This window comes from Calidris pugnax, unplaced genomic scaffold, assembly GCF_001431845.1.
Source record: "Calidris pugnax isolate Ruff unplaced genomic scaffold, ASM143184v1 scaffold24, whole genome shotgun sequence".
In the NCBI taxonomy this organism is placed as follows: Eukaryota; Metazoa; Chordata; class Aves; order Charadriiformes; family Scolopacidae; genus Calidris; species Calidris pugnax.
Window position 1 is genome coordinate 17,642,543 of NW_015090922.1, and position 16,325 is coordinate 17,658,867.

Genomic DNA, 16,325 nt, shown 5'->3' on the forward strand with positions numbered 1-16,325 from the left:
TTCTGCACACCAAAATAACATGCTTTTACTGCTGCTTCAAATCCAATTAATTGTTTTGTTTCCTTTTTCCTTTTGACTTTCCCTTCAGGGACAGTAATGCCATTTAGTAATAGTATAGTTTTAATGACCACACCACAGATGGTGTGTACCCAAAATACAGATAACCACATTTTTGGAAGCTGCATCATTCACATGTGGAAAAGCTAGCCAAAATCATGATCAGTGAGGTAACCATTTTGCTTAAGTTTCCGGAAAACCCTGAAAAAATCCTATGTTAAGAAGAGCTGCAGCTTAAAATGAAACAATGCAAAATAGTCCAGATGAAAATAACTTATTCAGGGCTTGTCAGCTATACGTATTTCAGATTAAATTGCAGTTTCATTGCTGCCTCAGTGGGGTAAATCCCCAAGCCTGTAAAAGACCCAGATTAAGTGCTAGTCTGTTGCCCGTGGGACACAGGTTATGCATTTTTGAATAAAAGAACACAGCTTTAAGTAATATCTGTTTGTAAATCCCAATGCAGCAACCATCCTGCTACTTTGATTGTATTACAAGAATAACAAAAAAGACTAAGTTCTTACTCTTGGGACCCCACTTCTACTCCCCTACAAGCAATTAGCACTGAATTAAAATTGGAAATTGCCTGATGCCGTAGTGAGCCCCCTCAGGCCTGCCGGCAGCTTCCAGGTGCCCACGGTGCTCCCCACCATGACAGCCTGCCCTCGCCTCAGCTCCCCAGCACTGACAGGCCAGCCGTACAGCTCCTCTGATTGGCCAGCGGTGGACAGACGCACCCTCCCATTGGCTGTGGGCCTGGCTGGTAGAGTGCGATAGGCTGGGCCCAGCCTTGCCTCTGGTGAGTACCCGCCCATCTCCTCCTGACATGGCGCCTCTCCTGTGCCCCGGCCTGCGAGAGGGCTGGGGCATCCCGCCCAGACCAGAACTAGTCCTCAGTAATCACCTTATAAATACAACTAGCTTTGTTCCAGAAAACCCGTGCCTGAAGAACCAAAACATGCAACTTCATAAGGCAATGAGAGCAGATACGATGCCTAAAAAGCAGCCTGAACTCTGAAGAAAGCTGACCACAGGAACAGCACTGTACAGAAAAATGTTTATTGAGAGTGTTGTTGCATTAGAATTGTTACCATCTCATCAGCAAAAGCTGTGGCAAAAGAAACATGTTATTATTGTCTTCCTGTCACGAAATCCAGTCCATATGTCAGCACTGGTCTCTCAGTTGGTTGCTCAGTTCCTGAAGTTCAGCAATCATGTTGTCCATAGTTGTCACCTCATCAGCTATCTCACTGTGAACCTCATTACTTGTTACATCTACAAAAAGTTGCTGCATGACAAAAAGAAATACGTTATTTTAAAATAGACATACAGTTTTAAAATAGACATACAGTTTAGACAGAAACCAGAAAGCAGAAAGCTCATCATCACTGTGCTGCCTTTCCTGTTTTTTGTACTTAAAATGGAAACTCTCTTTTAAAAAAGTCCATTTTGTAGCTAATAAACAAAAGGTGCATATACCTATATATACGTATATACACGCACATATATATATAGACATGTTGTCTGTGCCACACACTTGATATTTTGCCAAAGGGGCCGAATCTTCCTGTTGGGTTTCTGCTCTGACTTGACTGAGTACGCCAACTCCTGATCACATCAAAAGTGAAGGACTCTTCCATGAAATGAAAATTAGAAGAGGATATCACTGCCACTGCAGCTTGCAAACCCACCTGCTGATAAATTAGTAGCTGTGAATTTTTCCAATGTCATATTCTGTTGTCATTTTCTCCAAAACCCCAAATAAACATATTTTAACATGTGGTGTCAAGACATGTGTGGGTAGAGACATTAATCTGTGTGTAATTAAGTTATACAAGAGAAAACAAAACACTACAGAGTAATAAAAATAGTTTGTTCTTAAAGTACTTAAGACATTAACAAAACCACCAAGCAGCTAACTTATGAGCAATCATAATCTTCACGTATTTACAGGGAAACCAAGGGAGAGGAATGCTAAAAGACTTGTCTAAAGCCTTGAGATACACAAGCTCTGACTGGAGCTATGTACCTGCTGCACCAGAGCATGTTGCTATTGCAAGACCTGTCATTTGACTCAAGTAATATGAAGGCTGTGTGAGGTACCACTCCACAGAAATATGGTGGTGATGGTGGACCTAAACATATGCTTTTCCTTTATTATGTAAAGGAAGAGTGATTCACACTTCATTTTAAACAAACGAAAACCCTACATTTAGAGACAAAAACAAACCAAGAAAACAAAAGTTCCTCTGGAGTACATCTGTACATCATTATATCATCAAAACATAATGGGACAATACAGATACGTATACAAACAAAAATGTACTTAGACGGCCTGAACCAAGGTCTTCAATGTGCTTCAGAACAGTGCTGTCACTGAACAAAAGAACATCTTACACAAAAATAGGAACATGTTCCTGCTACAAGTACAGAAACTTTTCTGACTTTCCGCCCAAAAACCTCACACTAGGAATATGACAGAAAAGTTTGGTTCTTTCTGGCTAAGACAGCTAAATAAATCAGGATGATATAATTATTTGTTAATTTTTTTATTTTTTTTTTCACACAGTTAAAGAGGTCTTTTCAACTGGATGCAGCCTGGGGAAGTCTCACACACCATCATTCTTTGGGCTTTGTTCCCCATGTTGCCCCACAACAGTACAGACATTTCAAGCATTTACGATACAGCTCCATGACCTTTCTCCTTTTTGGAGACCCCACCTGTCAGATCCGAATGATGCATGGGGGCAAGGAGCAAAAGAGAGCCCACTATGCTATTTGCCAGAGCATACCACTGTAACATGGCTCTGTACAGAAAGGAGCCCATTAACAACACATGTTTGAGTTGCAGCCACCAGTAGAGTGTGGGTGCATCATGAGTCCAGCACAATGCAGGAGCTGGAATGTCAGAGATGGAGATTCCAGGAAAGGCAAGAAGTCTGAGAAGCGACGTTGTTTCACCTGTACAAAAACTACTGATTTGTTCCAATTGCATGTCCTGACTAGAACATTTTGGAATTTTATCTTTTAAAAGTTACTTTCACTGCTCCTTTTTTTCCTTCTGAAATCTTAACTACTGAGTCTGCTCTTAGTCCATTGTTTTAACTGCTTTTCTCTGTTAAAAGGAAAAAAATACCCCACACTAATACTTACTCACTAGGCAGCAAAAAGAGATCCTGCAGTCAAGCTTGGACAGGCATAAACAGTGCTAAACTGTTTGTGCATAGGATCTTACAGAAGATGGCTGAGTTTTTAAACCACTGGAAATTCAAAATGACTTCAAATTAAAAATAAGATGGTATCTTACTGGAAAGTATGCAAAAAGAGTTGAGGTCACACCAATAGCTTTATTTCTAACATGTCAGTCTTCTCAGAAGTTCCATAAGACTTAGAGGCACCATTATCTGCCAATAATAGTGATGTTCATTTAATTAGTGCCTTCAGGAATTAAGAATACAATTTACTAGACTCACCTATTCTTAATATTTCAGATACTGCATGATCTTGCATAATACAAACCACCTGTACTTGTATTTATATAATTTCTTTCAAGTACTTTTGCTTTCTCTTTACAGTCATGCTCAGTCTACACACTTTTTTTTTCAAAACCATTTTGTGAATCGCATCAAAACATACATGCTGTGTTTTTTTTCCACCCCGTTCCAAAGACTTATGTATGCCAGTATCTAAGAGCAGAGTTATACAGCTAGCTTGCGTCTGCTTATACAGCTTTCCTAGGCTTTTATCCTTAAAATTATAGGATTTAAAAGAGAGTGAGCCAATTTTAGCACACTGATGATGGATCAACACTTCGTAACACAAGCACGTGTTATAAAACTTAGGCTGTTTAATTCACATTTACTACACCCCACACACAGCCAACAAGAATACTTCTTTAAGACATTAAGTGTGTTTTGAATGAAAGCATATTCCAGATCAGTCCTCAGTTAAACAATGGCTGTCTCTCCTGTTGTAAGATGAAGGGTAAAATTAGGATAATAATGGTGCAGAAATAGACTTGGTTCTTTGGGTGCCTAGCTATGGAGGCACAACTCCAAAACCCAAACACGATGATATTTCCCAAAGAATTAACATCTGAATTGGTAGGGTATCCATGAAAACCTTATTAAAAATTGGTTCTCTCTTTTAATAAATAACTCTGTTTTTAAAACATTTCAAGTGATGCCTGACAAGTTTTGGTCCTTTCTGCAAGTTTACATCCATTCATTCTGAGACTGCCCTGCTTCCCCCCTGACTACTGACATAAGGAAGAGGTCTTTGAAATGACTGATTTCTTCCAAACATTCAAGTCTGTTTGCCCAACATTTTAAGTAAAATTCTAACCCAGTCTAAGAAATAGCATTGACATTTTAGAGTAGTAAGTTTATTTCGGTCAAAGTCTAGCAGGAAGAAGGGAAATAAAAGTCTACCTAAAACTCAAATCCTTAACTGTGTACAGGTGAATATCCAATCTGATGATGTACTGGGACAGGTAGGTATTATTTGATCTATAAATGACTTCAAACAGAGAAATGGTTTCTGGCAACAGAACAAATATTCCTAGCTGCCAAACAAACATTCCTACCTTTGCTTTGGATGACAAGCCACGTAAGTTGAGCCGAGCTGAAGAAAGTATCTGCAAAGCTTCCTGATGGTTAGATTTGTTCTTGCTGCATTTTATAGCCACTAGAATCCAAACATAGAAGAAAAGGACCCCAAAACACAAAAGTGTTACCTCTATAGCAATAATCTTTAAAAATCAACATTTAATTAAAAATCTTGATACCTTGCACAGACAATTTTTCAATGTAATATCCCCCAAGAGAAACACAAAGAAAAAGAATGCCAAGTAATTTTGAGATGATAACTCCAAACGCACCAGGTATATGTATCTTTCTAAAACTTAAATATCACAGCACAGTGAACAGCCTTATGGAGTCTAAGTTTTGTCCATCTCCTGAGCAGTCTATCCAACTTATGTGATGATTTGAAGACTGAGATGAACTATAGATGCATTTACACTTGCATTATGAAATTGCTAGACCATGAAATGAATTCATTCCATGTTTACCAGTCATATGTTTACTGACTCACACAACACAATTTCTGCCTCATTCCAATGATATTTTTGTATGCACTATCAGGATGATGCTCTCTGCTAGAGGACTCCCAATAGTAGGAATAAATCTAATGGGTAGATATTATTTTGTTACTAAGCTTAATAAATATTTTGTACACTCTTCATGAATAATAGAAGCTCTTTTCAGGTAGAACATACCGTGTGCAATCTCTATGGCTCCTTTCACCACTTCCTTAAAAGATGAAACATCTTTCTCCCAATCACTTGATTGAATTTCACATTTATGTGCCTTAGTGAGACACTGCAGTGACTGCAAGGAGGAAAAAATAAAGATCAGTATGTGAGAAAACAAACTTGGAGACTAATTTAATTTTAAGTGTCTATGAAATGAATGCTAATCCAGAAAATCAATGTATCTTTACTATGCTTGATTTCCTGTGAGTTGGAGTAGCGTCCTTCTCTGCAACGGTAAGCACCAGCTGTTACACAGATGTTCTTTACCAATATTGCTTCTCAAGTATGAGAGGCATATAAAGTAACATGTGTCTAATTTTTATCTTTTAAAAATCTGTCTAGACTGATGGATGTGACGCATGTTTGCCAAGTCATCATAATTAAATGCACATGAAAAAGGGAAAAATACTTGTACTCACACTTTGAACAGCAATTTTGTATCTAAAAAATTTGTAACTGAATACATCAAAGCTTTCTTTCTGTATATGTATTCTTGGTGAATAATGTATTTTACAGATGCAGCTATCAGCTGCTATACGGCTCTGGTTCACAGTGTGAACAGGAAAAATAAATGTAAACAATATGGAAGGAGGGTCCCATTAAGGAAAAAAAAACATGGAAAATTTAAGCAGACAAAATTAAGTTTTGCTTTTGAATTTTGTTTTATGTCTACAGGATCAGAAATATGAAAGAAATACGTGCCAGAAGTTACATGGCTTGGTTCAATGACAGCTCTTCAATTATCTTTTTGACAATTTAGATATCATATAAAGTTATAAAAAACTTTCAGTGCGGTACATGTATATGAGCACAATAAAGACTTCTAACTGCTGAACAAATACAGATTAAATTTGAGGGTCATCACCCCAGAAGCTTCTATGTTCTCTCTCTCACTGGATTTATGGCACAGGTGATTGAACTGCTCACGCTGGTGTAAGTTGTAGTAAAAGTGTATTAAGTCAAACCAGAGCAAATTATTTTTTTTTCATAATAACCTAGGTTATAATTGATAGTAGTTCTAGCCAGCAGATGGAAGAACTTCCAAGAGAAAGAAAACAGTTTTTACAGAGGTCTGATTTCAGTCTGCACGTGTCTGAGTTGGAGCAGCAAATTAGGGGGGTTTTGCTGACAGATGTCGGGGAAAGGAAAGAATTGTAAGTTTTGTGAGCTGTTTGTTTGCACTTCTGGAACCTGGATTTATCCTGGAAGGAAACAGTTATGAGCTCAGTAAAGTTCAAGGAACAGAAGGGTTTCATAGCCTGGGTATGAATCAGCAGGAAACTTGAAGGCTGGAAAGATCCCTCGGTGGGGAAGGGAAGGACTGTACTGTTCAGCAAAGAATGAAGTACTGAATGAGGTGGCAGGTTAGACATATAAAAGTATAAGAGTAAGTATATGCTAAGCTAAGGACAAAAAAAAGCACAAGCCCAACACTTGGATAGTTTTACCCTCCTAACTTGTAAACCCCGCCTGACTTTGATTCAATTTACAAAGCACTGTTGTGAATTGTAACTGTAGACTCTAGTGATTCATGGCATCAGAGAGAGCAGCAGAAGCAGAAAGGTAAAAAAAAACAAAAACAACCACCAATGCACTCTTTAAAACAGCCAGATATACAAGGTCATTCTTTCAAATGCAATGTTAGGAACAAAATTGGTTAAACATAATTAAATCTGCACTAAATAAGGCATTACATTATGGAACAAAGATCCAGCCCTTCCTATGTAAGGAGGTACATGACACTATGCTAGATCTGTTCCAATCTCTCTGTCCTACGATGCCACAACACGGTAAATAATGCCCTTTCAGAATTCATTGATCTGCATAATAAATGTGGATGGAAAACTGCAATGATACATCTGGAATTTTTCTACAGATACTTCACTCAATATCTGACTGACACATGACGGTAGTTGTGGCAGTGAAGCCAATAAATACTGTTTTTAACATTTTTAATTTATAATATGATATCAGTAAAGCTACCAGTGATTATCTAGTGTATTGTAAATTAATTTTTACACTGTAAATTAATATATATTGTGGCTGTAGGCAATTTTGCTCTTTCATGATCTATATCTACGGTACTGTCATACCAGGATACTTGGATACATACATAAGCACACCTTAAGTATTTATAAACATCATTCCATTTTGCAGGGCAAGCCAGACCCTAAGCATGTTCCATAACCAGCCTGATTAGGAAATGTAGTTAAAGTCCTGTCTACTCTCCAAATTGAAACCACGTTTTTAACTGGGTTAGTGAAAAAACCTGTGATGTAACCAGATTCTGAAATGATTACATTTATAGTATAGACAGGGCCTCTGCTACTTTGCATGTCTGAGTAAGAATTTGAGGATATATTACAGGAAATTGCAGTGTCTGTATTTCTGAATTCTAAATAGGCCAAATCCCTTTTATTGTTCAGCTGTAAAGAAAAACAGGGAAGGAAAAAAGGGAGAAATTTGAGGTATAACGGACACCAGCAATGAATAAACAAGGCATTTCACAGGGCAAAACGTAAAGAGGAAGACAGTGAGCAAGGCCCAAATAATTATAAGCTTAACCCCACAGGCATACAATTTGTAGGCTCAACCATCTGCATAATATGCTTGACACCAAGTGACAAGCAATCCTCCAGACTGACGTTTTTGCCCAGGCCAAAGGCATACTCCTGTTAGGAAATACATACTGAATGCTGACCTTGTGTATTTTCAGCTTCAGTGAAGATGTGATAAAACATAAATATTTTTGGAGTGTGCAAGGATATTTGAATTTTGGAAAGTCAATACCAAACGCAAAGCACACTTCAGCATACAACAAAGTAAACACTTCTAGCAGCACAGAGTGGTTATTTTGGAAATGCAATCAACTTGATTACCTGGGAAGTGACAGGAACAAGAGATGGAAGAATTAAATAGCATTTTTTAATTCCATTTTAAGCTAAGTAAGGACAAAGTGCTTTTAGTCTGGGAACTCTAATTGTGGTATCTTAAATGCATTTTCTCTGAGTGATTGCGAAAAAGAATATAGACGGCTTATGACGCCACTGGATCATACTATTAAGATCTACTTTCTTCCAGAAGCTGCAATATCCAGTCTTCAGAATCAAAGATTTCGATTTAAAAAAACAAAACACCACTACCATTAAATTATACCCATTAGATTGCTGCCAAGAGAAGTTTCAGAATATAAATCCAAGACAATGCACATATGCTGCAATAGAATGTTTTAAAATGAAATACCGATAAAAGATTTTTAAAAAAAAAAATCCACAAAAAGTCATGTACAACATATCGCTCCTGTTAGATAATAAAACGTGTGCTGTAGGAACATCAAAAGCACAAAATAAGCTTACAGAAATACATCTGTAATAATAGCATATCTTACTATAGCACTGTAGTTGAAGAACAGAAGATTTGTACCAGAACTGTGTATCCATAAACATGTATACTTCACAACACACTTACCTTTTCAATATCTTCACCGCTATCATTCTGTCCATTTCCATAAAGTTGTGCGTAAAGTCTCCAGATCTGCCCATCGTTTGTCACTCGTGAAGTCACTCTGCCCAAGAGCTCTTGCAATTTCCCCTTCAATCCACTGGCTACCTCTCCAGTGCGATCTGCCATACCATCCACGACCGCTCTGACCAGAATAGCCAGCACCTTAAAAAAGCAGCAGGCCAGGAGTTTTATTTCAGCTCAAATCAACATCCATATGGTATCTATAACTTACAGCCTCTATTAATGATTCGGTAAAATACAAATATAATAGCACAGAACAACTATAGAATTTACTAAAAATTACACTATTAAGGAAGTAATTAAACTAATTTAAACCTCATCTGTAAGATTCTATGGTTGGTGAAGATAAAGATGCCAATGAGCTAAGACAGCAATTTACTGGGACAGGCTAGCATGAAAGAGACTGGTACGGAAATTGTGACGGTATCCTAAAGATATTTTCACCTTATGCTATTGTTATAAAAAGATCAGTAAAGAGGCTGACAGTAAGTCAGGTAACGGAAGACACGATTGTTTACAAGACCTATATTTAACTACCTGCAGAAACTGGGAGATGTAGAGTGGATGAGATGGAACTGGAAGGCCACTGAACGCTACCTTGGGAAACTGTTTAATGCACTTCAGGTGAATGACTAGTCAAGTCAGTTCAATCAAACCTTTTACAAGTATTCATGTACTTTCTGAGTCACTGGCTTGAGAATGTGGGATCTGACCTGCAGAAAAGCTGAGCACATGCAGCTGCTGGTGAGCTCAATGGGAGCTGGCGTTTGCATGTAGGAAATGCTACACAATACCAAGTGTCCCAGAAAAAAACCCATGAGCCTTTGTGACCCAAACTGGATGCTGAAAATTAGAAAACAGTTTTGCTGTGCCTCAGTTCCTCCTCAATAAAATGAGAAACAGCAAATGTAAACTAAGAAATGGGATCATATGGTGAATTAGAAGAAAATAAAACCCCAAAACCTGTGGCTTATTAAGTGAGAACTACCTGTTCTGTGTAGTGCATGGGACACACAGTCTGGGGAAGAAATAATGGAAGTCTTCACAAGACTTTGCTTGCATTCAAGATAGGACAGTAAAGGGTATACACATTCATTCTGGTACTTCCTAACTTGTGAGGCCATCATTTGGCAACTTTAATGCTTCAACATTTTTGTCCATGTGATATTAATACTTACAATGAAATCATATTAATAGCCATATTAGTATCAAGACAGTAATAAATAATACTCTAGTAAAAGTAGGACAGAGATGCATCCTCACAAACCAAGAGGTAGTTCACTGGCAGAAAGTAATGCAAAAATTAAGTAAAGCTAAAATTAAAAAAATATGCAGTTTAGTATTTGTGATATGAGATTTTCCTAAAGCAACTTTGCTTCTATAGAATGACTCTATTGACATGCATCCCAAGAATTAATTACTGAGTCTTATCAGATATAAGAAATCTTTGGCAAAAACCCCCAAATTAATCAAAATGGCTGGTGATGGTATGAAATAAATATATGAAACAGAAAAAGTGACAAAAAAAATCATATATCTCCCTGGTACCTTTTCAGAATAAACATAAAATCATAATAGAATCTGAACATCAGCTAAACAGCTCCCCTCTCCCCCTCCCCAAACCGTAACAGTATAGCCTTTAAAAAATGACAAACTGGCCTTTCTTTTATTTTTCATCGAAGAGCTTAGATTTTCACTTAAAATAATAGAAAATATGACCAACTATTAGTATTCAAAAAGTTCTGAAATTCATATTGCATTCATGATTTGGAATCTAAGGGACTAAAACCCAGCATTAAATGATCCAGGTCTTCTATAATGATTAGCTAGAAAAATACCAGCAAGTATAGATATTTCCATTAATACAGCTTTGCAATAAAAACATAAAAGAGTTGTAACAAGAGAGGTTAAACTAAGTTCTCTTTTGAATCCTAAGGATTCATACATATGTGTATGACTTCACAATAAATTTCTCAGTTTAACGAAATTGCTACTCAAGTCCAAAAATTTAGTTGACAGGAAGATTATGTATAGTTATCAAGAGTTTTAAAGCCAATGATATTTTGCTTGCATATGAAAAAACCCAACAGTTTCCTCAGTCAGTAGGATTTAGTAACTGAAAAATTACCCACATTCCCATAGAGTTCAGGCTTTGCTTATACTTTCATCATAATAATCTATCTATTTTTTTGTAATTCATCATGTAAGCATCAGCACTACAGCAGTTAAAATAAAACTAGTGTGAAAGACCAGATTAAAGGGTCCATTAAACAGTAATGAATCATTAATGCTACTTGGCTGTGCCCAGTTGTTAAATAAAACTATTTCAAATTGCAAGTGAATTGTGCTAATCATCAAAAAGTATTAGCAGCGTAACAGAGTTTTCCATTTTAGATGGTTCTTTTAAGTGTTAAATTTTAATTTATATCTTTGAGAGATTTTAAACTGCCATACATACTATACTAAAGCAATGCTCTGTTGCCCAGGATCCCACACAAGCAGTAGAGCTATTATTTTTCCTTTTTTTTTTTTTTTTTTTAAATCAAACTGGGCTCCATATGACTGCTGTGCAGAGAGTTTGTGTTTAGTATGACATCGTACCGTCTGCATTCCTCCTCCTCCTTTGCTTCTGTGAATTATCTGTGTTTGCTACAAACTGAACAACAAACCACCATTGGATAACATTGGAAAAATCTTTAGAAACAAACCAAATCATTTTTAAATGCTGTGATTGCTATCACTTAATCTCATTCTACAATTGTTCTACAAACAGCTCCTTTCATATAAAAATTCACTTGGTCAAACCTTTTTTAGAAGCTTCTCTAATACTAATCAAACTTGACAGTGCTCAAGCAAGAAGAGAACCCTTAGATACCAGATCCAAAATGACAAATCTTCAGCCTGTGAACTCTCCCTATGCCCCTCCCAAATTAAAGTTTTATTATAAAGACAATTCTCATTAGCGAGCTACTTAAAAGAAACAGAGCTCCAGAAGTTATTCATTCCTACCCGTGGTCCTCAAAATCCCCTTGGAACATTCTCTTGCAGCCTTTTATTAGAAACAGTCCAGCAATATGAACCGCTGAAACCAGGGTGATATTTGATGGAAAGGGTAACAGAAAAACTTTGCTAAATTTTCAAGAACACAGAATTGCAGAGAGGAAGCATTTGTCCATACCTCAGAATTCAAATTCTTTGACAGCACAGGATAAAGATCTGGTTTCTGAAAGCAATGTAGCAGAACAGCTTTTCCACCCACAAAATAACTTTGTTAGTCACAGAACTGCAACTTTCCAAGTAAAAAAGACTACTTGCCTCCACAAACACGCGTGTGGTGCAAAGTAGCGTGATTAGCAGTTGCAGAAATCCTTCAGGTACAATTACCACCTCGGAGTAGTAATTCAGAGGCTAACTTGATGATTACAACAGGTAAGGCTGTATCCTCCAGTCCTTTTTATTGACTGATCTACTCTCCGAAATTAAGGATAATTCAGTGACCCTTTATCTTTTATTACATAACATCTATATTGAAATTTTGCAAGGTGTATTCCTCAGTAGGTTGATGAACATTAAAAGGAATATGGAAATTTGAAAAATTTTAAGAACCAGGAAGGAAGGAAGGAAAGCAAGCATGCTTATAACATTTAAGGGGACTACTAGAAAACTGAGACTTTTGAAAGTATGTCCTTTGCTGTAAACTTTTATTGCATTATTGCTCATTTTTAAAGACGCCTTCAGCTCTTCCTTGTTCAATTCTGTCTGCAGAATCTGTAGATGCGTATCTTCAAGCCTCATGATATCCTGATCTCAGAACCTTTGCCACAAGGATGACATCGTTAAATAACTAGAATAGCTTAGAAGCAAAATTTCCCAAAGCTACATTCCGTACTCGGAAGTCTGGCACAAAAAGACAGCAATGGCCTAACAGAAATCACAGATGGAGACATGAATGCCTTACTGTTACTAGAAGAAACCGGCAATTTACAAATATGACTTCATAATATGCTGAAATAAAAGAATCTGATGTAACTACACAAACCACGGACATTTCAAGTTATATATTCTATTGCACACTCTAAATTGATGCATTCAATGTCACAAGGGATACTCTGCAACAGCGACTATGCTAAAAGTGATTAGTGATTGACTTTCTGTTCTCACAAAGAACTGGAATCAATGACTCGACTTGTTTCTTCCAGTCCCATGCATATTTATATTTCTGGATTTTCAAATTCCTACCTTCTTTCTCACCACTATATCATCTAACTTAGTAGTTTATCAATTAAAATCTACGATGACTACAAATAGTAACTGTAACCTGAGAGAAGGCCGTACCATGCTGCATGGAACAGAGGTGTACGCTTCCATTTACTCATGTTCATGACTTGACTTTGTTAAAATACAATTGCACAAGAGGGTTATAGAGCATCTCTATTTAAAAGAGGCCAGCTGGCAAATGGGAGAGGCACAGAAATTAATGGTGAGCTTTGTAAACAATCTCAGCAGAAGCTTTTAGTTTTACGTGCCTATTTTTTGTTTTGCTGTGGGAATGCTCTTCTCTTCCTTGTCAGATTATTGACTAAAGCCTTTCTGAAATTCCTTAATCAGGCTCTAAGGTTTTTCTTGGCGAACTAGTAAAATCCTTCTAATTGAGGAAACTGTATTAGAGATTATGATGAAACCTATAAAGTGCTTTACATATCAGAAGCCAAAGTTAAAATTAGGATGCCAAAAAAAACCAACAACAAACCTTAGGATACATAGCATATATGCACTTCTGTAAAAATGATAATAGTTGTATGAGAACAAGATGAAAAAAGTTATACAATAAAAATAGAAATGTAGTGCAAGCAATAGTCTAAAATAGTTTTATAAAATAACCTACATAAAATTTAACAAAACACCATAATTGGAGTGTGTATAATCTCAAAATATCTAAAATGGACAAATACATGTAGAAAGTTCTATTCCTGGCCAGCTCAATCTGACTAAAAAAATACCGTAGCTTACCCCTAAAAATGTTATTTAAATTAACAATTGAGAAAAAAATTCATGAAAAAATCCAACCATCTATAAGATGTTCCATGAATAACCACACAAGCCCCACCAGTATCATAATATTGTACCTGCCAAACTCACTAATTTTTACCATAGACTATTTTCCATAGATATTTGCTAGTGCATAGAGAGTTTGAGACCCTTTAATGCTCAGCCATATCAACCCCAAAAGATTTTATTAATGTAGATGTTATCGTGTGGATGGCTGGCTTTATAGTAGTGAGCATTATAGTAATATAAAATTTGTTATTAAAAAGTAAACTGAAAAAAGTTTTTAACATCCCTGCCCCCATGAACAAATGAGATGTTTGCACAACCATAACTATTCTATCTGTTCTCTCTCGTCATCACTGGACTCAAACTCCCAAGATTCAGGAAAGGTACTTTTAATCATTTTATGGGATAAAAAAAGAAACATACTCCTGGAATCGATGACCAGCAGCATCTGGGTCCTTTTACCCTGGTACGACACATTAACTCCCTTAGAGTTCATGGACTGTTCAACCAGATCCATTAATTTTGCAAAGGCTTTTGAAGGTGTTTCACTACTCTGCTTAAGGGATTCCTTGGCTTGCCTTTCGGATTCACCTTGCTATTTTCACTGAGTGTACAGAACATTGCTTGGGTGAGGACCTGGTTTTACGCAAGGCAACATCCCAAGCTGAAGCTATTGAAATAAGCTCTCTGGATTTTATCCAGAGTGTACATTTACAAACACAGAAGGTAACTGAACTACAGTGGAAGATGACCAAAATACCTCATTTATTTTTCTTTGTTCTGATTATTAAGAATCAATGTTCCAACAGTAATGCATTCAATCTATGAAACATAATTCACTTTGCACGCTCATTTGTGGAATTTTCAAATGCATGTGAAAAACTTACTTTTCTTTAAACTAAATAATTTATATTCTTTCTGATACTAAGATAGGCAGGAACAATATAGAAAGATAGGGTCATGCATTGTGTTTTATTTAAGAACAGACCTTAATACTGCAAGGCTCATATTTCTCCTTCCACAATGTCTGAGGCAATCTGGATGCCGAAGTTTTCCTTTTGGTCCATTTTTACTTTAAATACTTAGTCTTACAGTCCAGATCTCAAAAAATTAAATGACTTGCCTACATAATTTCACTGGTATGTGTACTATCAATACTGATACCATTATCAGCAGAAATCTCTCTCTGTCTCAGAAGAAAAATTAATGAATGTATAGGATGACTTAACACGAAAACTTCCCCACCTGTGTATCCTTGTACTTTTCTCTTAAGTCCATGAGCCGGTGATAAGCTTTAATTGCTTCTGAAAACTCTCCAACATCTGTACTGGTGAGAAGATAGTTTTCCCATATTTGCCAGTGCTCATAGTTGCACTTGAGAGCTTCTTGGAGGGTTCGAAATGCTTTGATTCTAATCAATAATAAAATATAATAGAAAAGAAGATTCTATATTAAAGATTTAATATAGAAGATTTCTATATTAAAATCATCTGGCACTGTATCAACTAAAAAACTGCTTATTTAAAAAATCAGGTTTAGAAAAAAGTGCAATGTAAAAGTTACTGTTCATAATTTACAATACTGATAATTCCTTAATCTGTCTTGCCAATTACTTTCTATCAGCTGACTCCACAGTACCCTTCTAGAGTCTGAACTAGGCAGTTTCTATGTCAGCTCTCATAATTACAGTTTGACCAAAATTCATTATAATTATGCCATCTATGTCAATATTTTCTTTCCTGAATTTTTAACTGGAATCATGAGAAAACAATCTTACTCATGGTGCAGTTGTAACATACACTAAAAAATTAAAAAGCATTGATTTTTAATGGCAAATGCAGAATGATATTGACACATTTCATCATACAACAGAAGGTTACTTAACAATAACAGCTGTTTTGTGATTTATTTTGAACATTTGCTCTTAGCAAATGTGTATAATCATTGCACAGAAGCCCAGCATTTTCAACCATTTTTTTCTTATCTCAGCTGTAAACTTTATTATACTCTCTGTTCCCTGACACTAAACTGCTCAATACAATTGTGTCAGAGTGGCCCCAAACACTATTAGGGTCTTTCACCAAAGGTGCTGCCCAGTGAACCCTCTCATAGTGGCAGAAGGAAGTGTTGTGGAATAAAGGTGGACAGAATAATTCCTATAAAGTCACTGTCAAGTCAGGAAGCATCTTTATTTTTTCATATGGATCCACTGCAGGTAACTCTACCATTCCCTTACTCAACGAGAGAATTAATGGCATTCTCTGGTAAGGAACATAGAATCATCATAGAATCAGAGAATGGTTTAAGTTGAAAGGGACTTCAAAGATCATTCAGTTCCAACTCGCCTTCCGTGGGCAGGGACACCTCCCACTAG

The 16,325-nt window shown here is 36.6% G+C and overlaps 1 protein-coding gene across 1 annotated transcript in view; it reads right to left on the reverse strand.

The window, feature by feature from the left end:
• Positions 1–1,100: 1,100 nt before the first annotated feature.
• Positions 1,101–16,325, reverse strand: part of TTC27 (tetratricopeptide repeat domain 27) — a 136,507-nt gene continuing 121,282 nt past the window's right edge. Inside the window, exons 16-20 of the mRNA XM_014950399.1 lie at positions 15,197–15,362; positions 8,840–9,037; positions 5,336–5,447; positions 4,643–4,743; positions 1,101–1,345 (exon numbers count right to left, since the gene is read on the reverse strand). Coding sequence (XP_014805885.1) covers positions 1,223–1,345; positions 4,643–4,743; positions 5,336–5,447; positions 8,840–9,037; positions 15,197–15,362 — 700 coding nt within the window. The 3' untranslated portion in view covers positions 1,101–1,222. The remainder of the gene's footprint in view (positions 1,346–4,642; positions 4,744–5,335; positions 5,448–8,839; positions 9,038–15,196; positions 15,363–16,325) is intronic.